Source organism: Simochromis diagramma, unplaced genomic scaffold (genome assembly GCF_900408965.1).
Source record: "Simochromis diagramma unplaced genomic scaffold, fSimDia1.1 OVJJ01000421.1, whole genome shotgun sequence".
In the NCBI taxonomy this organism is placed as follows: Eukaryota; Metazoa; Chordata; class Actinopteri; order Cichliformes; family Cichlidae; genus Simochromis; species Simochromis diagramma.
The window spans coordinates 5,644,257-5,666,555 of record NW_024387250.1 but is presented as its reverse complement, the minus strand read 5'-3'; the positions used below and the strand labels follow the sequence as shown (position 1 = coordinate 5,666,555).

The following is a 22,299-nucleotide window of genomic DNA, read 5'->3' as shown; positions in this document are numbered from 1 at the left end:
TGCTCAACCAACAGACCACAGCAAAGTACTCTCAGGGTGATTCCAGCTTTTTGTTTGTTTGTTTTTTAGCTCCAACAACCAGCCTGTGGGGGCTCATGGGAAATTATAAAATCAAAAATATAAAAAACCTTGAAAACCTACATACTGTATTTATGAATTTTACTGCTGCAAACAAAATATTATTTTATTAATAGAAAAAAATTATATATTTATTTAGGCATCTCACTTAAAATTTAAACACTCAGGTGTTGTGTGAAAATTATGAACCAAAATTTAATGCATAATCATGACATTTTACTGACTGACGTTCAAACATGTTTACACAGAATACTTGATGTTATCATGATTTTCATACAAACTATGTATGAAGATATGGATATCTGACTATGTATCTATCGATCTATCAATCTATCGATAGATAGATAGATAGATAGATAGATCCCTATGATTTATTGAAATGTCATTTCTGTTGCTTTTTTTTCATTTAACAGTCAGTGAAACAAATTTGATTTAATATACATGAGGTACAAAATAATACTGAGAGTGAAAAAATACAAAATTAATAGCAGTCATTGTGACAGGGAAATGCTTAGTGTCAGATTTCTAAGGCATCAGCAGAGACAGTTATTGCTTATTTCCATGGGATGGTAACAGCAAGCAGGTCTGTAGGTTGTGCTGCAGGTAGGTACAGAGCTTCTCTACAGTGCTTCTTAAGAGAAAGGCTTGACGATCTTCATGGAGATATAATTCTGCAGAGAGAAAAAATGGGCTTTTTAAATGCTGAATTAATTTCAATATCCAAATATCCAAAGTGTTTTAGACAAAATACTTTAAAGGTTCTGATGGACACAACAAACTTGACTTCATTATCAGCAAAATGAGTGAACTTACGGGGAGGGAGTAGAAAAGGATCCCAAGGAACAAGAGTACAAGCAGGAGAAGAACTCCTAAAATGAAAATCCACTTGAATCTGCGCCACACTATGAACTTCATGGTCTTGCAAGGATTTGTAAACCAGAAGAACGAAGTGTCAGGGCGGCTGTTAGAGAATAGAGACACACGATTATTTTTAAATTAAGTATATTAATGTAAAACAGCTATTAATTTTTCTTTGGAGAGACATATTTTTACTTGGGTGGTTCCAGTCTGGGATTTATGTTGGGCTCTTCTCTGCCTTTCCCGGCTGGCCTTTCCTCCATCTCCTTCTCGTCCACTATTTCCAGTGTCATCTCGACTTTTCCCTGCAAATTTTTTAAAAACGAGGCCTTAAACAGGATCCCACAAAAAAAACACACATTTAAAAAATATGACAAATAAGTGTGCTGGAGACATGAACATACACCAAGTACAGGTTTTCCACCCTGCTCAATTGCACATGGCCACCAGCCTCGCACAGACTTCTGGGAGAAGAGTGAGGTGGGCTGTGATGCCATCGTTCCTTGCAGCATCTTCAGGCTGCACTTTTCTGGGGTCTTTGCAGGAGGGATGAGATTCAGTAAGTCCAGCTCAATTGACCCTGCAACATAAAATATGTACACGTCTTTCTGTGACAAAGCTGCAGAGCATATGTTATAGCAGTTGGCTCTTTTTAAGGCATTTCCTTCAAAATTTGGAATACTGTTTCACCTAAGTAGTCATCCAGAGAGAATTTGTCATTATCCCATATCTGGATGATCAATTTAGGAGGAATCCTAAATTCAGTTTTGTCCAGATTCCAAAAATGCTCCTGTATAAAGATAAAAAATTATTTCATTTATTCAAATTATAACTGGTTACATTATTAGCAAGAAATAAATTGGGGTTTTGTTGCTCATCCATGGCTTTACACACCTTTCTAGAGACAACACACAGCTGCTCTGCAGGTAGGTAGTCAAAGCCAAAGATGAACCTCCAGTTGAAATTTCCATCTCCATCCAGAGATCTGTAGTGGACATCAGTCTTCTGCTTGTTGTCCTCCATACCTGGCATCCATCTAAAGAACAAACAAAAGCAATACGTCGCCTTCTTGTTGATCACAGTACAAGTGCAGAGTACAAATAAAGGATTAAAGTGAGAGACGGGACATTTAATATACCCTTTAACGTAGATGTCGCTCATGTTTTCTCCAGTGATGCTCCGTTCATCCAGAGTGACATCACTTGTGTTCCAAATGACAGCTCGCAAGAAGTACCTGTTTCAAGTATGCAATTATATTTCACCCCTTGGTGCATTACGTTAAGATATATGATTATTTTGTAAAGAGTTTCTTACTTCTTAGCTTTGCGTGGAGTGATTTCACACGGAGGCCCGGGCAAACCGAGCCTCTTGGGGAAAATGTCTACCCACATCTGAATTCGTCCCTAGATTTTTGAGAAAAGGGTTAAACAAAGCACAGCACATAACTAAGTTGCTCAAATCAAAATGCATCGAGTGCATGAGTGTTAACCTGTGATAGATTTGGTTGGTGGGAGCTGAATAGGGTCCTGGTCTCTACATGCTCTTGTACCAATCCCTGGTCTCTGAGGACATGCAGCGCCAGCCTTTCTCTGGCCGGGCCCAAGTGCTGGTGTTGTTGTACAGTGTTGCCCTCTGCAAAGAATGCAGTCAGTGTTAATATCACTGAGAAAGCCTCCAAAGTAGCAAGGCAAAAAACAAACAGGACACAATTAAAACAACAATAGAGACAGCACACTCAATATGTGCTATGATAACAGGACTTTCAAGAATGGCTATACCAAATTCCTGCAGGTGGTATTCTCTTCCTGCGAAAGACAATGAGCTTCCATCACCCTCAAAGCGTGGATTAGGGACGCCCCACACTTTAGCCAGATTTTGGAGTATCTGAGAAGGCTTCAGCTGATCTCTCCACTGATTGATCCCAGATCTGCAAGACATTCGAATCGATGTTGATGTGTAACATCTCTTTTGATCAAAATGACTGGATACAAACAAAGCAGAGCTACAAAATTGTAGACTTAAGAAAATAAACAACTGAAGTGCACTTAAAGTACATACTTACACACAGTAAGTCTGTGGCAGGCCACAGCTAGGCCTGAAACGAGAGAGAAGCCTGTTTTCCAAATCGATGACTGTCTCACCCACTTTTTCATCTCTGCTCAGGAGGTCATAGTCATACACAGAAATCTTCAGATCCTTGTCTTGAGGCAGGAAGCAGGATAGCTCAAACATCCTGGAGAAAAGTATTTGAAATGCTTGAGTTTTCACTGTAAAATAATTAAATATCAAAAATTATTTTTTTTAAAAACAACACATCTCAACAGCATCTCACCTTCCAAACACAGGATTGAGGGTGTTAGGTTTGTAGTTATCTCTATCATCCACTGTTTTCCTCCCCAGCATAATCTTAATGTACGGGTCGCACTGAACGGAGAATGGATAAATAAATAATGTTGAAAGTATTCATCTTTTTCACAATTGTGATAAGCTGTGCACAGGATTAAAGCAACATGATTTATCAGCTGCAGCTTCATGTATGAGACGCACCATGCCGTTTGTATCCTTAGGCTGCAGGTCAGTACAGGACACCACATATATTCTGATCAGGCACTCCTGTGGTCCACTCTCAGGAAGCTCTCTGAACTGGCGAGGTGGCGCTGGCACGCCTGGGTCATCAGGCAGTGGGTAAATCTTGAATGAGCCCTGTACACCACCAAAGAGAAAAGCATTGTTAGTTAAATTAAAATTGCAGGTTTCTCCAATGGCATCACAAAGATATCAGGGTTGTTGAAGAAATGATTTAGGGAAGCTCAATTCACACATTTTTAGCAGGTCAAAAGCATTTTTAAAAAAAAAAAAAAATTCTGTTTAATTTTTACTTTTCTACAGCTTTAAAGGATAAACCCTTTCAATTCTATCTTAGCTACCGAGGCACCACTGAAGAAGAATCAGGCTGGGACTTATGGACTTACTTATTTCCTCACTAGTATAGTTATAGCCTCTTTAGGCCTCTTTGGCCAAGGATCACTTATTGTTTCAGGAAAACCTGTTAATCTTAGTGGAGCCACCATCGGTTCCACCTTAAATTATTGTTTTAGTTTAACTGCAATTCCTAAATTGTCCACTAGATGTTACAAAAGGAGTATTGAAAATGGCTGTGTACTAGGGCTGGGTATCGTCACTGATTTCTAGAATCAGTTTGATTCTGATTCACAAGGTCCCATACTGATTCAATCCATGATTCGATTAGTTTTGAATCGGGGAAATTTTGCCTCAGACAGTCAGAAATATTATAATTCTGACCACTTATCAGTACATATCTATATTTTTATACCTATAAAAAGAAAGCTGACACTTGTGAGTCTTTTTAAAGGTGTAAGCATCACAGCAGATGCCTTTGTGTCAAAGTAACTCAGGATAAAACACAGAAAAACATGAAGATTTTCCTGGCCTGGGATTTTATAGCAGATGACCTTAAAAATATTGTGCAGTCAAAAACGAATTGAAGCAGAGCAAAGTTACAGAGGTTTGATTAGAGACACAGCTAAGCATTTTGCAATTTTGAATAATTTTAAAAAGTTTCAATTTGTTCAGTATTGAACAGCAGAAATGAGAGAGAGAGAGAGAGAGCTCTACATGAAGTGTGATTTTATCGTGGTGGAAGCAAAACAGCAAAAGTCAGAGGAAATTCCTGACGATGTTTATGTGAAGCGAAATGTGAAGTGTAGTTTGGATCGTCTTTGGCTGCTGGTTCAGTCAATATTGTTTGGAGAGAGATAAAACCTGCAGCTTCAGAATCTAGCACAAAGAGGACGTAAACACAAAGCGCCCGCCAACGCTTTAAAATCAGTGAGCTGTCGGCTTTAAGCCCCGACGGCGTGTCCGCGAACGTGCAGTCGGGTGAGAAAGGCGACATTTCACTGATTCGGATGCGTTGGGTCCGTGTTTTGTGTTTACATCTTTGTGCAGAATCCATGTACCTGCTCTCATTTACTGTTTTAGCTGTTTGGTGGTTGTAGAAATTCTGGCGTTTCGGGCAAAATAAATTTCTATTTAAAAATCGATTCAGGATTTTAATGAATCGATATCACGTTATCCAAGCCAGAATCGATTTTAATCGATAAATCGATAATCAAAACCCACCCCTGCTGTGTACTAATTTTACAAAATTTCACACTTCTTTACCTTGAACTCTCCCACCACTGAGGGATCATCTTCTTCATCTTCACTCTTTCCTCTCTGAAGTTTGAAAGTGCTGCAGAAATCAGTCAGCCTGTGGAACTCTTTAACCTCTTCTAATTCACAATTGTATACCTACAAAAACACAAAAAGCATTACAATTCACTGTTTGTTACAGCGAGTGAATTAAAAACTGGTCTATCACTTAGCTGTGGGGCTTCACAGAACACTCATGCTGGTTTTATTTAACAGAAAATGACTGCAAAATCTTAAGTGCTTTCAGATCACAAGCCTGTCTGTCACAGTAATTTAGATGCAGGTTGTAAACCCATCACAAATTAGATCAGATTAGATCTTTTCTTTTTTCCACCGAGTGTAAAACACATCACCTGCAATTTGTCATATCCCTTTTTCAGGTAAGGTCCACACTTTTCCTGCTCCCCAGTGGAGGCATAAAACTTACTCCACCAGTCTACTGCCTCCTCCTCCTACACAACGCAAAAACAAATATCAATACATTTGGCATTTTTAAAATAGATGATGATATCCATTGGTCGACAACGTGTGACAAGAGAATTCTGACCTTTTCTTCTTGAAGCTATAAAGATGGGAGCAAAGAATACTTTTCATTAAAAAATATTATTTTTTAGATTTTTTTGTTGTTTTGTTTATGTGACATTTTATTTACCTCTGTTTTTATGATGGGTCTCCCCTCCATGTCTATGACAACATCTCCTTGGGCAGCAGCTATCATTGCCACTGCAAAGGTAATGCAAAATATATATATATATATATATATATAACAGACACTTATCTTATGAAGCTAAATATGCATGTGAGACTTCTGTGTCTGTGGATACCTCTAGCAGACATGCAGATTTCATTGTTAAGACGATACGGGTCACAGCGGAACTCCTCCAGACAGTCAATTGTGCACTGTCCCACGACAGGCTTCCTACCAAAAGGTCTGTGGTCGATCACCTTGAGCACGATGGGAGGGGCGTACATCTCATCTTTGGGAAGAAGCTAAGTGAACAGTGAGAAGACAGGCCAAATAAGGAAATATCTAAAGTTTATATATCTGAAGGTGTGTTATTCCTTCAAGGAAGACTTGGGGTTATTACCACTTTGAGTAGCAGCACTGATCCAGGAAAGTTGGGGTTCTTTTTGAAGTTCTTAATCACAGCAGTTTGAACGGTCTCACCACCACATTCAACTATCAAACTTGGGGACGATACTGTGGCCAACTGATATGTCTTCATGTTCCTCAACCCCCAAGTCAAGACCTACAAGCAAAAACAAATATTCCTATTGCAAAAACTAGCAGGGCAGATAAGGAGAGCATCACACAAGAGGGCTTGAACAATTTAAAGATATACCTCAATCGCAGTGAGCTGCACAACTGGCCTGATTCCCTGAGGAACCATGTAGAGATTCTCCCCCCGCCGAGGAGGCACCAATGGAAAATCTCCATCATTAACCTGGAAGACAAGAACAGAGGGACCTCATTTATAAAACTTCCTAATGTTAAATTACAATTGAATCACTTAATTTTGGTGCTTTCTGTACCTTGTCCTTCAATATGAGCTCAGCAGCTAGCAATGCCTCTCCAGCACTGCGACCTTTTTTGGTGACTGGGAACCACAGCAGTTTAGGACTGACAGCCCCACTGGGGTTCAGTTTAACCACAGGGGGGCATGTGCAGCGGCCCATGGCCTCATCTTTACCCTAATGAATATAGTACAGACTTAATAAACCCGTATTATGTCGATTAGGGCCCAAAATGTGCTTTTCTAGGACACAGTTGTGTGTGTACGATTATGTAGTTTGATCAGAAGTTAAGCAGATTAAACACTGAACCTACCACTTGATCTTTGTCATACAGCTCCAAGACTACATCGGGAGGGTTGCAGGCGATGGTCTGTGGGTCTCCGTAGATTTCAATGTCATCAAAAATGAGAGTCTGATCCCATGTGGGATTCAGCGTGGTCTTTATGACTTCTGTGGTCTTGCTCACATGCAGAAATGACACATGAGCATAGGGATCTAGAGAATCCAGAATACTCTTATTACCATACTTTCCAAAATTGTACCTCAGGAGTTGATTTTATTTATTGCTCCTTAATGGATTTACACTTTGTGTGCCTATCACAAGGCTTTGCTCTTACCCGAGAAGCTGTCTTTGTCCATGGCACAGAGATTTCTTGCCTGATAGACATAGACTCTCAGGTGGTAGATGTAAGATCCTGGGGAGGGGGGAATTATTTTTGTTAAAACTGGATAACTCCAGTTTAGTGTAGTGTAGTGTCAGTGTAGTGTCACACTAAGAGCAGTCAGTCGGGATGTAGTTCAAAGAAAACCTCTGCCTTTAATCAGCAACAAACAGGAATTTATTTTATCTGATTCAGCTACTTACGGTTAAAGTGGCAGGAAACAGTGGGTGTGTTGGCACCAAAAACTTTGGCTGCACCCGTTTTACCAGCCTTCTCATCAACATCCACCCCCTGTTAACAAAACGAAGGAGCTTAACAGGAGACTTTTCTAAATATTGGAGCAAACTTTAAGAAAATTTAAAGCAACACAGCACAACAACCCAAATAAAATCGATTTTACATCTGACAGAAATGGGTACAGAATAGAGATTTATATTAAGCAGTTTTACTCAGGGTGCTTAAACTAGACCTACTAAAGCTCCTTCCAGTCTGAAGATGGCAGAGGCCCCAATGCAGTCTGATGGGACCATCTTTCTCCTCCAACGTCGGCGGCGGAACGTGTCAGAGGAGCGCTCTTTCCTGTGGAACTTCCAGCCAATCAGGGAAGAGTATTCCCAACCTTCCCCCGATCCTCGTCTCTAAAGAAGGAACAAAAGGCAAAAAATCCCGCAATGAGATTATACCTGTGCGCTGAATCTAGTCTTTTCCTAATCTATGTCTTCCTCACCTCAGCAATAGCAGTTTTCTCAGATATCTTCCTTCTTTTTCTCATGAGTCTCTTCCTGCGGTGGACATGGTACATCTTCTCTGCTGGAGCCCAGGACTTTGGTTTATCATCAGGGGGAATGGTGACTCCATATTCCCAACCTAGTGTCGAAAAATACATATATAGTTAGACTCTTCCTTATTTGTAAGATGACAGTAGTAGGAAGAGAGGATGTACATTGTTAGGCCCATAACTTGTTGAACAAAGACAAATTATGACATTTTGCCCATATATACCACAGAAGAGTTTAGAAAAACAGTCAATATGTAATTAAAGTGCAGGCTTTAAGTCAAGAGATTAAATAAAGTAGTATTAACTTTTTAGGAATTATAGACATTTTCAAACAGTCCCCCGTATTTACAGGCTGAAAGTGATTGCACAAACTAACATCATTTTAAATATAAGGATTGCTTCTGATTGATTGTCTGAAATCTAGAATCCATAAACATCACCAAATGATGTTTCCTCTTTGAGATGCTTTGTCAGGCCTTTACTGCAGCTACCAGCAGCTGCTGCTTGTTTGTGGGTCTCTCTCTGCCTTCAGTTTTGTGTTTAATACCTGAAAGGAGCGCTCTGCTGGGATGAGATCAGGTGATTGACTTGGTCATTGAAGAATATCACATTTCTTTGCCTTGAGAAACTCTTGGCACATCATCAATAAACACCAGGGACCCAGTTCCACCAGGCGGCCATACATACCCATGTCATAACATGGCTCCACCATGGTTAAAAGAAAAGGTGAAACGCTTAGGACTTAGAGATTATTGCTTTTCTTAACCATGGAAAGAATTCCAACACTTCATTTGTCTTCGGTGGTCTGTGCTGGCCGGTGCGTTTCTGTCCACTCCTATTGTTTTTGATGTCTCTTCTATAGGTTTATTTTATTTATATACTTATTTATTTATTTTCTGTTTACTGATGGCTTGTGTTTCAATTTTAATGTTCATGTTACCTCTCTCATCAACAGCTCTGTTGCTATCGAAGCTCCAGTCATCCTCCCAGGTCCATCCAGGTGGACACTCAAAGTCCCCTGGGCTCTGAACCTTTTCACCATTCTACACAAAATAAAAAGTTTTTATTAAATGATACAGAAACTTAAAAAGCCCAACTGATTTTATTAATGCTTCATATTATATACCAGTCGGTCTCTAATTCTGTAAAGTTTTTAACAGCTATGTGTTGCATTTGGAAGGAATAAAAGAGTTGAACATGTTCGGATACTCATGGGAACTACTCAAAAACTCAGACTTGGGTGATAGACGTCTGCAGCAGCTTTGAGGTTTTTGGGCTCTTATGCAGCCCAAACACTCAATGTGGTGTCATTATCATTACTAGCAGGCCTACTAAAAACTACAAATGGTGCCAGAAAGACAGCAAAAATCACGCCAATACAACCACAAAGAAATCAACCTGTCACAAGTACACAGTAGTAAAGTAGAAACTGATAACATTGGAAACAAGTATGCATAAACAGGCTTTGTCGTGCTATCTTCACCCACATATTTCAGATAGGGCTTTAAAAGCTAAACGTGTGTTTTATATGTCTGTGGGTAAGACCAGTATAGCATACCACGTCTGTGTAGGGCTCTGCAGCAGGTTTCCACTCACCACCAGGAAACCGTGTTTCATTCTCAAAAACCTCATCTGTGAACTCTGTGTGGCCTGCATCTGCTTCTGTCAACAGACTTTAGAAAACACCACCATAGCACTAAGGTTAATAAGAGGCTGTCTGACTCAGGCAAAAGTTATGTAGGTCCACGATAAACAGATCAGAAGAGATCAGGAAAGCAGGCTTCAGATAGCTAAGGCTATTTACTCAAACTTCAGTATGAGGCTGTAAGCACTTTAGAGTCAGAAGGCACAAAGGGAGGGAAGGAGAAGAAACCAAAATGTTGGCTGATGCCAAATTCCTGTTCATTTCCTGTAATTGTGATGATAATTTGGTTCCTAGCGTTGGCTGGTACCCTCAGTCATTTGAGAGCACACAAGGGATTGTACCTGACAATTTGACCCACCGACAACAACAATCAAAAGCAGGAATAAACAGCTTCTCAGAGGAAACTGTGCAAAAATAACATTAGCCATGCAAAAAACCTGGTAATCGGATTCTGAGGAAAAGCAGGAGAGAAGGCCAGATGGAAAACAAAGAAATATATATAAAAAAAATAGTTAATAAAGAAACAGAGAGAAAGAGAGAGTTTGTATATGTAAGTGAAAATGTGGTATTTAACCTATTAAAAAAAACACTGGGCAGAGATTGTTTCTAATAATTTGTCTCATATCACTATTTTCTGCTGTGCAAAGACTGAGAGCAATTCTTGGAAATTCTTTCTCTGTTAATTAAGTAAGTAAGTAAAATTTTATTTATATAGCACCTCTTAAGATAGATATCACAAAGAGCTTCACAACAAAAAGTGCAAGAACATTAAAGTTTAATAGATGACGTTTTTTTTCTTCGTTTTAAAGAGACCACTGAGTCCACAGAGCTCAGGTACAAAAGCTCTGTAGCTTGTATGACAGACAGTCATCAGGCCCTGATCACATGACCTCAGGAACCTGCTGGGGACATTTGAATGCAGAGGTCTAAAAGCGGACCGAAACTACCAGCGGTATGACATGTGAGTACTTAGAAGACTTTGTTAGAAAGTGGTTCTGGGTTTTGGTTAAGACAACTGAACAGCAAGTTAAAAGTAGACAGACATATCTGTAGACAGAAAAACATAAATCTGAAGTTCACATCTGGGCGTGACTGCAAGTGTTGATTTATAACGTCAAGTGGAGCGTGACATTTTGAGCACCATGCGACCCACTTTTAGCCACAACTGCCAAAATGAGTCCAGTCCAGGCCCAAACTTATCTGCTTTCTGATTGAAACAGGAAATTAAGATCAAACAAACAAGTGATGTTTTCACTTTGATTACATGCAGTTTTAGCTCCATAGTGTACTGGCTCAACCATTCAACTATCAAGTGAAAGCTCCCTAGTTTTGATCCTAGGAGGAGAAACGAATCCCTTTTGGGGTTGCTTCAGAAACGGCAACTAGTGTAAAAATAAGGGAGTAGCTGGAAATTCCTTTTGTTTGACTTATATGCATTTTGTTTTTGTTATAGACAGGATAATAGTGTGTGGTTCTTAGCCTCGATGACATTCTTACATCCCTTACAGAACACACACAAGAACACACAGCTTGCTGAGTCTTAACCTTTCCATAAAAGATACTGAAGTATAAACAGGATAGTAGGATAGTATGTCCAAGTGCACTGCAACAGGATGTACGCAGTTGATTGAAAGGGCTGCGAGTGTGCGCGTACTTGTATGATTACTCACCATCGCTCAGGATCAACAAACCAGTCTCCCTCCCATTCCCATCCACGTGGCGGCAGAAAGCGTTCCTGCTTGAGCTTCACCTTTCCAGTTACATCGGAGAACTTATGACGTCCAACCAAGCCAGTGGTACCCCATTTGCCAAACACCTGAGCCTGGTTCTCATACTACAGAGGGGGAAAAAAGCAACAGTGTATTCAAGCCATAGTTTATACAATCCCCTCTAAAGTAAGCAGTCACAAATGTTTGTATTTATTTCTTCAGAAACAAATGTTTTGCATAGATACTGTACCATTTCAGCGTACACACTGAAGTTTCCCTCTGAAAAAGTATTGAATTTTTTCTCTTGTGCAGAGAGACCGAGCCACATGTTGATCCTCAGCTGAACCGGGATCTTCAGACCTTTTTCTTTGTCCATGGGATACTGAATACAAGAATTAAATGGCATACAAAATATACTGTAAAACCTGAATTATTGCAAGTTGTTAAAGAAACATTTATGACTTTTGCTTTACCTGCATGAAGACGGTCCGAGTCTTTCCACAATGTTTGCCACAGGCCTCGTCACTGAAGTTAGAGTACAGGATCTGGTTGGCTGGGACTCGGGCATAAGCCACACGCTTCTCTCCTCTCAACATCCATATGATCACATCTGGCATGCTGTTCTGAGGCTGAAGGAGACATGAAACATTTCAATTACACAAAGTTTCGATCCTGTTTTAGAGCTGCACTACATTGTACTTTTGATAACAATGACGCCCTGGACATTCTTTAGCAGAGGAAACATTTTCTCACCTCCTCTGCCAGCTGCTTGAGTCTGTCCAACCAGTCTTCAATTTCACCAACAGTCGCCTTGACGTCTGTGGCTTCTTCTCTCACCCGAGTGGCCATCTGCCTGATACTTTCCACAGCGGCATCACGCAGGCTTTTTATTTGGAGATCCAGTTCTGTAATGTTTTGCTGTTCCTCCAGAACTGGAAGCTGCAAACTGTCACACGCACATCAGATTATTTAGCTTTAACAGCCACCTACAAATGTATCTGTCCTAACAGAAAAAAACACAGCTGTCTAACAATAATCTACATCAAACCACTACTTCATGCAACTGAAAGGACTAGTGTAGGATCTGCCTGGTCTCGTCTTACTTGCTAAGGTCCTCAATCAGGCAGTTGATGAGTTTAAGCCAAATTTCAGCAAGGCGTGTCTCAGGAATTTTGGCTAAGATGGCTGTTTTAAAAGAAATAAGGTGAGACTCCTGAAACAAATCACAAAGTGTAAAGGGGAGAGATTAATGAGCAGCAGAAATATTATGAAATATTATGTCTGTGTGCTATTCTCACCAGCCTCTCAGCAATGAAGAGGAGAATATTAACAGAGTACAGGCGGTAGCTGATGTCCTCCCAGTACGAAGTGAGAATCACAACAGGCTTAGTCTCAGCCCAGGGTAGGTAATAGTAGTGATTACCTGCACCATACACAGTAAATGTGCTGTTTTATTATTTATTTTACACACACATTAGGAGTTTATGACTCGGTATTCCAAACACTTACAGTGAGGTTGACAGTTTAAGTAATTTAGTAATATATATTTGACTTAAATAACAATTTAAAAAAAACACATGCCTACCTAAAGTCCCTTAATGTCACGAAAATATCAAAACTACGTCATAGTCCATAAACAAGCTAAAAAAAAACAACTAAGTACCATCAAAAACAGCAAAGCTGTACTGGGTGGTGGACGCCAGGGGCTTGCAGGTGGAATCCAGCTTGTTCCCATAATTACCGATGCTGACCTCAAACTGGATTGGTTCACCAGGCTCTTGGAGCATGCATGCGCTGTGGAAAACTGCGCACAAGGAGTACTTCCTTCTCCGCTGGTATTTCTGCAACCAATTAAAAAAGATGTGGGAGTGTTAAAATTTAATTCCACACTGTTGGTTAGAGGTATACTATCCCTGTTCAGGACCACATTTAGATTACGTAAATGAAAACAAACTGCTGGTTTTTGTTTCTGCTTAGGGATGTTCACACCATCAGTTTAAAGGCACCTTGCAGTTTACTGGAGTAAATACAGCATGACAGGGTTACGGTGAGCGGCGTGAGTACCTGTGCGACCAAGATGTCATCACTTGAGATGTCATCCACATTTTTATCAGTCTTTCCATCCAGCTGAGTGGACAGTTGAACAAGGACCCTCCCCCTGTATGCAACCCCTTCTCCCTGAAAGAGTTGAAAATACAAAAACATGAATATGAAGTAAAATGAATACTAATGAGAGTGAAATATCATGCAGAAGTTCTGGTTGGTGCTACCTTTCCATGGTTGAGTTCATCGTATGGGTCAGGCAGACCTGAGTACTCTCTCGGGCTGCCATACAGGTTGACGTAGCAAGGCCCAAAGGCTGGGAGAAAACCAACTTCTGATGCAGCTGTGCTCACGGTAACACACAGAAAAAACAAAAATCCACCAGGATTTACAGGTAAGGTTAGATACATAAAGAGAAGGAGTGAGTTAAGCTCTTAGAAACTTAGAGTCTTTTTTTACATAAAAGAAGATAAATCATTTAGTACATACATTCGGTGACTGTGTTGGAATTTTCAGCCTGTGTTTCTGTTTTGAATGAATAAAAAAAAAAGCGGTATTACATTTCATATCACAACATGGACATAAACCAGTGAGTGACAAAATATAAACAATACTGTATGATTACCTTCAATCTCTCCGCCGGAGGAAGATATCTTGCTTAGATTCAAAAATGCTGTTCCTATGGCATCATCCTTGGTTAGACGATCCCTGCAAAGAATATATATACATGTCAGATAGTGGTCGTGTTATTGTTACCCATGTCTGTGAATGAATGTCAGTGCTTACCAGTCATACATAGTCAACTTGATGCATTCGCACATGGAGGGAAACTACAGAGGCAGAGGTTATTTATGATGGAGATTAAAGTCTCATTCAATTTTGAATCAAAGCTTCTTTTTAATATGCATCTTTATTACCTTTACTTGAAGACTGATGAATTGGTTAAACTCTGGATTCGCATTTTTCTCAATTATTTTGGTAGAAGCCTAAAAAGACAAAATAATAATGTTAAATGAACTATAATTACATTGAGGGAAATTTTTAAAAACTTTAATCTAACATGAAATACCTTCTTCCCAGCAAAGCTGACTTCCAAATATGGATCCACCAAGTTTTTCCTGTCTCCATCCCCTCCAAATACCTGTTTTACTGTCTGAACAAAGGCATCATCCACTGCAACATAAAACAGAAACTTCTTAAACGGATTTCAATGCATCAGCCCATGAGAGCTGCAGAAATTTAATCCCCGGTACACCACTTACTCTGTGGCATATCCTCGGCACGATAGACTTTAAGGTTCAGAGTGGCTGATCGCATCGTGACTCCAGCTGGCACCAAAAGATTGTTCTCTATGTCATCTTGCTCCTCATTTGACTCTCTCTTCTCAGTCTGTACGCAAGAAGCAAGAGCAGAGCAGAAGAGATGTTTATGTTATTAACACTGCATTAAGAGAAAGGTGTTTTGATTTTGAGGAAGAAGGTACTCTTACCGATGGTTCATCTCCAGTAGCCACAACAATTATGCTGACTTTCAGGTAGCCTCTAGGCCCCAAGCTCGAATCATCAAGATCACTGAGGAGGAGCCATTTCCTCATTATGGCGTGACCTGGATATGGTGTCATATTCAACATGTTCAAACATCTACCTGCAGTGTATAGAAAGGGAACTTTCCCAAGACGTGAATACAGTACCAAAATACTCACTAGGTTCATCGTAGATGTAGCCAACATCAAGCTGGATAGGAAAGAAAAATGTCAGACTACTAATTCATCCTTGAACTGTGAAACGACGAATGCAAAGTTTAGTATTTAAAAGCATTTTTGACACACCTTGAACTCTCCAATTAGACTGTCAGATCTGAGGGAGAAGGAGTCATAGACCTATGGAGAAAAGATATGCGATGGAGAAATGATTTGATTGTAAAATCGCATAACAGATGGTACAATATACTAATTTTCTGTAAAAACAAAACAAACAAACAAAAAACAGTATTAAATTTTAATATAACTTCTCTGCATACCCGAATGTTGATGCTCTCATCAAACAGTTCTGACGGTAGCATGTTAAGATTGTAGAAAAACATCTGGAGAAGAGAGAGAGACAACTGTGTGTGCACAGTATATTTCTATGCCAGAAGCACGCTAATATAACTTTTTGTGGCAAATCACACAACTTACATTTGCTTTTAGCTGAGATTCTTACTGTACATTCTGGCAAAAGCTGAGATGAGGTAAATGCAAATGCAAATGAGAGGGATTAGTTATACTGCAAGAGAAAGCTGAAAGGACTCCTTCAGTATCTACAGAAGGCGACTCTAAAGCTGCTGATAAAGAGAGAAATATCACAGGAGGTTATTAAAGCTCAGAGAAGTGGCAAGGAAAGTAGACAAAGGGAGGTTAAAAATAGACAAGCAAGGTCAAAAGCAAAAGTATGCAATCAGTAACAAACTTCTCAAGAGTCATTTCTGGACGAGTTGAGTATCTTTGCGTGGCCATAGATTCATTACCTCATCAAAGAACGGGTTGTTCCCTCTCCTAATTCTCGTCCTGTGGGTCTGTCCACATACACTCACTTTAACCACAGGCTTGATGTTGTTGCCAGGCAGCTGTCTACCCTCGACAACCCGAACACGGATCTGTTTGAAAAGGTAACATTTTTTTATTTATTTGGGTTACTTTACTTTTTCTGCCAACTTTTAAAGTACAATCCAGCTCAATTAAATATTGGAAAACTGTGGATCAACAATATTGTCCAAGAGAAACTGAAGCAGAACCAGAAAAGTTGTTGACATGTCTGTTTCCTGTTTGTCTATTCCCTGGCACTGGCTTACGTGTTAAGCAGTACTGGTGAAACTTTCTGTCATTTATGTGATTAACAATAACATTTCCTTCTTAGAGTGATATTTGTCATTATCTAGGCGTAGATTAAAAATAATTGCAAGTCAAACAATACCTGGAAGTCCTGAGGCTTATTGGCCAGGGCTCTGTGCCTCTTACGCCTCAGACGGATAGATTGTCTGGATTTCCCAGGGTGGCCTGGTAAAGTGGGAGCTCCTGAGCCTCCACCCTGACCTCCCCCATCTGTGTCTGCTTCTCCCTCATCACCCTCATCACTCCCTTTTTGGTGCAAAATCAGAAAGAAAAACATGAAATTCATAGTCATTCATATTCATTATTATTCTACTCATGCTAAGCTTCAGTCCTGTGGTGACTAATATGTCTCGGCGTGCAACTGGTTATTTAACCCGATGCAGTGAACAGCTCCTTTTTTTCTTAAACAACCATGTTTTAAGACATATCCCATAACTGTGGAAAAGATGTTGCTCATTTTCAGATAGGTCATTTGACCTACTGGCATCAAGTAGATAAAAGAACTAAGGAGATTGCTGAAACAACTAAAACTGTGTTACACACTGTCCAACATGTCATTAAAACCTACAAGGATCATGGTGAATTATCATTTTTTGAGGAAGAAATGTGGTCAGAAATAAATCTTGAATGATTGTGACCATAGATCACTTAAATGTTTAGTGATATCAGAGTGTAAAAAATCATCAGTAGAACGCACGGTTGTTTTTAACAGTGATTTCTGGAGCATTTTCACGCATTCAATGCAACGAGAACTCAAGGGATTGGGACTAAACTTCTGTGCAGCTTTAAGAAAACCATGCATCAGTGAGGTCTAAGGAGCCTGAAAAGAAGGCGACTGGATTTTTAAAAAGTTTTTAAAGATGTTTCACCTCTTATCTGAGAAGTTTCTTCAGTTCTAAAACCACATGGTGGAGAGTTCAGGTTATTTAAACCCTAGTGGGAGTTGTCCCTTAAGAGGGTTGCTGACCCACTATTAATCATCTCATGAGCCAAGGTATGAAGAAAAATGTTGCGTCATTACCACCAGCGGTTTTGGGTGACGCCATTGCGTACCCTTGCCTCACCGTATCATGTGACCTACTGATGTCATCGAATGCAAGATGTCAGTGGGAGTTGAGGCACCAGGAAAGGGATCTCAAGACTACATTGTTGGTGGGTAATCTTCGGTGTCATAAGCCACCCTCTCTGTGTGTCAGTTGACCTGGTCAACCATGGCCTAAAACTTTTCAAGCTCCTTTGACTACCATAACCTTGATGACTGAGAACCTACACAGACATGCATCATCAAGGCTAGTCAGAGTGGGATGTTCTTCAGTTTCCTAGTGAACATGAACTTTGTTTCAATGATAAACAGTCATGTGGTATGATGAATCCAGATTTAGCATTTTCCAAAGTGATGGGTAGTGAAGGTGAAGCCATTCACGCACCATACCTAGGAAGCATGTTCAGGAAGCATGAGACATTATTTTCACACTTGGTTTTAGCTACCACAGAGTCCAGACCTTAGCCCCATTTAGAATCTCTGGGATTGTCTGGAGAAGACTCAAGGATCCAGCTTTCCCATCCTCAGTATAACATCTTGGTGTACAATGAATGCAACTATTCATGGAATGCAACTTTGCATATCTCTGTTTGATAGATAGATAGATAGATAGATAGATAGATAGATAGATAGATAGATAGATAGATAGATAGATAGATAGATAGATAGATAGATAGATAGATAGATAGATAGATAGATAGATAGATAGATAGATAGATAGATAGATAGATAGATAGATAGATAGATAGATAGATAGATAGATAGATAGATAGATAGATAGATAGATAGATAGATAGATAGATTTTAGTCTTCTTACCAGCATCCAAATGAGATATGTCTCCATCAGTTTGATCATTTAGGTTTGAAGTGGCATTGATAGGTGACTCATACCCAATGAGCAAATTAATGACTGCCTAAAAAAAGAATACATTCTTAATTACCACCCATCACGATGTAAATCTGTCCAGCTGTATTGCATTTCACAAAAACAACTGCACAATAAGTAGGATCACGCTATTAATTAAAGGTATTCACCCCAAAAGACTGCTGCTTCTCATTGACAAGTGGTATGTTCTTGGATGGGAGGGATTTCGCATGACCACTGGCCAAGTCTTTCAGTGAGATTCTTGCAGAACCAATAAATCTGAAAAGCAATCACATTCATTTCCATTCACATTCACTCAAGTCATATGCCAATCAAGGAAACCATCAACCTCTTTCCAATCGATAAAACTAAGGATGCTAGGGATGCTTTGCTTCCACAATTTGTGCTGAAGAATTACCACAGGCAGGAACTGGACTCACTGTTTGTGACTGTAATTGCTCGTTGCTGTGGATACCTAAAAGTTTCCACTTCTCAGTTTCACTTCTTCATATAAATATAACAACACCGACATTGTTACTTTATTAAAAGGAAATTATGTAATATATGTAATAATGACAATAGCTTGCAACACACCGGGCATTTTTATAAATCATAGCATGGGCGCATGGGCGCAGCTGTGGCTCAGAAGGTTGAGCGATTTGTCTACCAGTGGAAAGGTTTGTAGTTCAATCCCTGTAGTTTGCATGTCAAAGCAATCTTGGGCAAGACTGAGATGCCCTCAGCTGGTCCATTGGAGAGTGAGCATATCTGCGCTTGTGACATCAGGGTGTTGTGTTTATCTTGTCAACCCCATTAACCTGTTCTCTCACTTATCTGATCTATTCCTAATGCTGATTGGTTGTTGACGGCTTGCTGCACAAATATAAACCCAGAGAAGGTGGGATTAGGATTGAACTTTATTATCATTACACGTGTATAAATACAGGGTAACAAAATACAGTACCATAAGTACAGCATGATGGTTGGCAACTGGTGTCTTTGACCTTTTCACTAGCTTTATCTTTCTATTGTTTTCTTAGCTTTGATTATTAAGTATAGTTAAAGTTGGGAGTTCTCAGCCCTAGTGTTTTTAGCTTTGGTTTATGTTAGTCTAGTTTTCCAGACCTAGTTTAGGGGAGAAGCCTGAATCCAATGCCCCGCTGTGTGGTTGGCTCATGGTCTTCTTCCTCTTTTGTTTGTTTCTAGTTGGGAATTCTGTGTCTTTTTGTTTCTGTTTGTCCTTTGGGAGTAACTATATTTCCATTATTAGTAGCTTGTTGAATGGCAGCAGTGTTGTTGCATCTGATATGCTGGGTTCCTTTGAGCCATAAATTTAAGGACTATAACAGGGCGAATGTGGCTTTATAGTACAAAGAGCTGAATGCTAAGTTAGAGTAGAAACCACTACTTAGGTTCATTTACCAAATGACTGTAACTCAAGTTGAACTCAAAGATTAATTCCAGAGCAAGTTTTCCTCTGATGTCACTTTACTCATTTTGTTAAAAGGGAGATTTGCATACAGCAGTGGAACTAGTTTATGAGGAAAACCCATAAAGATGGAAACCATTAACATGTACCACAGGCATGTGCTCTATGCCCAGTTTAACATTGAACAAATGCAGAGCCAAAGAGGTGGGAGAACAGTCTTATAGTAAGTAAAGAACATGAGAACGGTCGCTTTCAAGAGTTGCTTTCACAATTTTCTCTGTGGTTCTCAACAGATGTGGGATTAGTTGAGACTCCACAGAGCTTAGAAAACTTGTTCTTGGCAGAAAGTGTCATCTGTGGAAAGAATCTGGGATGGTAAATTACTGCCCCTGGCACACTGTGCAAGGAAAACACAGTATAAGGATAATGAGTATACATAACTTCTACTGCGAAAGAAAACTTTAGATTCTAGTGTCAAATATTTGTAGCTGCTCTACTAAAGAGAGGATTTTTACTTTAAAATGTCTAACCATTTTTTGGTATACACAGGTATTTTCCACTACTAATGTATGGCTTTTAAAGACAGCTGAGGAAATACCAAAATAAAATGTCCCAAAGGAAACTAGGTCTCAAAACTGCAAGTTGAGCAGCTGGATTTGCCTTCTTTTAACTGCAGTACAGATTAGACATCCCTCTTCGGTTCCCTGAATCACACTCCTCTTTCCTATTATGGATTTTAGATGGGGGTAACGGTTGGTTAAAAAAAAAAAAAAACAACAAGTTTCCTGATTTTTGGCTTTACTGTCTGTTAACAATGACAAACGTGCCGATGACAAGCCAGCACAAGCTTCCCCTCTCATGCAGCTTTGGAAAAGCATAAAGTGCTTGTGTAGCTAAGGCAGACAGTCTTCACCCACTACCCCCACCCACCCCCACACCCCTTTTGCCTGCCTCAGAGGAATTTATACTGTGTACAATCAGTCACTGCAGTGACTCAATGGAAATTTTATTACTTGGTCTCCTTTCTTGTCTCCACTTTTTAAAAACAAAAGAACCCAGACTCTCTGCGTTTTGTGCATATCTGTCAAACACATTAATGAGGATTATTAAAGTGACTAATAAGCAACAGTTTGAGTTTCAAGAAAGAATAGTGAAAAGGAACAATTTTTTTCCCTTTTAAGGTAATATTTTTTTAAATGCTGGATCACCATTGTTCACCATAGCAAGTCTTAACATGGACGAGTCAGTCCTGGAGTTAAACATACCAGTGAAGTTTCAACATGCTGCTTTGCTCCTCGGGAAAAGATCATAATAACTGTTTTCAGCCACACGCTGGGAGTTATAATGTTGGTCATCGGTGCACAGCTACCATGAAACTCTGCTACACTGATTATAATTACATGTCAAAAGGAAAAACCACTGAGTTGGGATGAGGTTTTACCTTTAAGTTATTACCAGAGCCATAAAACACATGTATATCTGTAATGACTAGCTGCACTCAAATGAACTTGCTGACTCAGAGACTTTGTTATGATGGGTTAAGTACTGATTCAGTGCCACACGCCAGTCTGGTTTAAGACAACTAAGGCTGCCATCACTTTAAAACAGACACACATTCATGACTAAATCAACATGCGAATGTGATCATTTTTCCACCCATTGCCCTCCGTGCACATACTTGTCTTTTCCGATTGTTTCGTAGTCTTTTACAACCACGTTGATGAATGAAGATGCATCCAGAGGGGTGCCTTTCAAATTAAATTCAAACACCTGTAATTACAAATAAGGGGCATTTGGAATCAACCACCAGCAGGGAGTCATGTTGACAACATACACATCAACATCACACCCAAACATTAAAGTTAACTTTCAGTTTACACTTACTTCATTCCAAACTGGATTGAGCTCATTATCAACTGCTTTGGTTTTCTTCTTTTCACCTGTAAGAAAAAATGACAAAGCAATGATTTATATTCCTTTTTTAAAATATCTTCCTCCCAAGCATTTTGAAGTTTAACAGTGAATAGGAGCGACACATAAAAGTCTCAAACCAACGCCAAACTTATTTTTCAACTAAAAATAATTGCTGCACAAACAATTTTACAATCCTGAGGGAGTTTTTATTACAATAACAATGCAAGCCTTCTCCTTTGGGAGCCGTGGGTTATTCTGACCTTATAAGGATGCAGCTTTGTTTTTCTGAGTCACAGCCAAAATATTCAGCTGCAATAAACGTTTAAGTGATTACAACCAAAAGATGTTAACCTGACAGAAAGTGAAACACTGTATGGATGCTCAGTTTCTCCTAGAAAAGAAGTGGCACAGCATACAGCAGGAAGAGTTAAGGTAATAGTTATCCTGAAGAATTTTCTCACCTCTAAAGATCACCGAAGCTATTGGATCTGGGTTGCCAAGTTTCTTTTTGGGTATCCCGCTGGCGGATTCAACTATGACCCGCAGCATGTTGATAGAAGTCCAAAAAAAAAACACTCAAAGAAAAGCTTTATATTCCGCTGAGAGAGAAGGTGCCATCATAGGAGGAACTGAGAAAAAGTTTAAAGCAGAGGAGGAGAGGGGCGGATACCAATCAC

The 22,299-nt window shown here is 39.6% G+C and overlaps 1 protein-coding gene across 1 annotated transcript; it reads right to left on the bottom strand.

Moving 5' to 3' along the window:
• Positions 1–248: 248 nt before the first annotated feature.
• Positions 249–22,275, bottom strand: myofl (myoferlin like). Its single transcript, XM_040001609.1, has 54 exons — positions 22,084–22,275; positions 21,593–21,648; positions 21,387–21,478; positions 18,450–18,558; positions 18,232–18,328; positions 16,455–16,618; positions 16,009–16,137; positions 15,523–15,585; positions 15,332–15,382; positions 15,206–15,236; positions 14,993–15,108; positions 14,766–14,892; positions 14,573–14,676; positions 14,421–14,489; positions 14,290–14,333; positions 14,129–14,211; positions 13,993–14,028; positions 13,731–13,846; positions 13,525–13,638; positions 13,124–13,301; positions 12,759–12,883; positions 12,564–12,673; positions 12,214–12,406; positions 11,934–12,089; positions 11,711–11,842; positions 11,422–11,585; positions 9,665–9,779; positions 9,047–9,149; positions 8,056–8,195; positions 7,802–7,966; positions 7,532–7,619; positions 7,284–7,361; positions 6,980–7,161; positions 6,685–6,843; positions 6,495–6,596; positions 6,240–6,401; positions 5,976–6,141; positions 5,804–5,874; positions 5,699–5,713; positions 5,505–5,603; positions 5,122–5,250; positions 3,484–3,639; positions 3,269–3,360; positions 2,999–3,169; positions 2,715–2,863; positions 2,426–2,568; positions 2,251–2,339; positions 2,075–2,170; positions 1,831–1,972; positions 1,627–1,726; positions 1,341–1,516; positions 1,132–1,241; positions 892–1,039; positions 249–749 (listed from the first exon to the last, which is right to left on the bottom strand). The coding sequence occupies exons 1-54, from the start codon at positions 22,169–22,171 to the stop codon at positions 711–713; spliced, it is 6,132 nt and encodes a 2,043-aa protein (XP_039857543.1). The 5' UTR covers positions 22,172–22,275; the 3' UTR covers positions 249–710.
• Between the last annotated feature and the right edge of the window lie 24 nt (positions 22,276–22,299).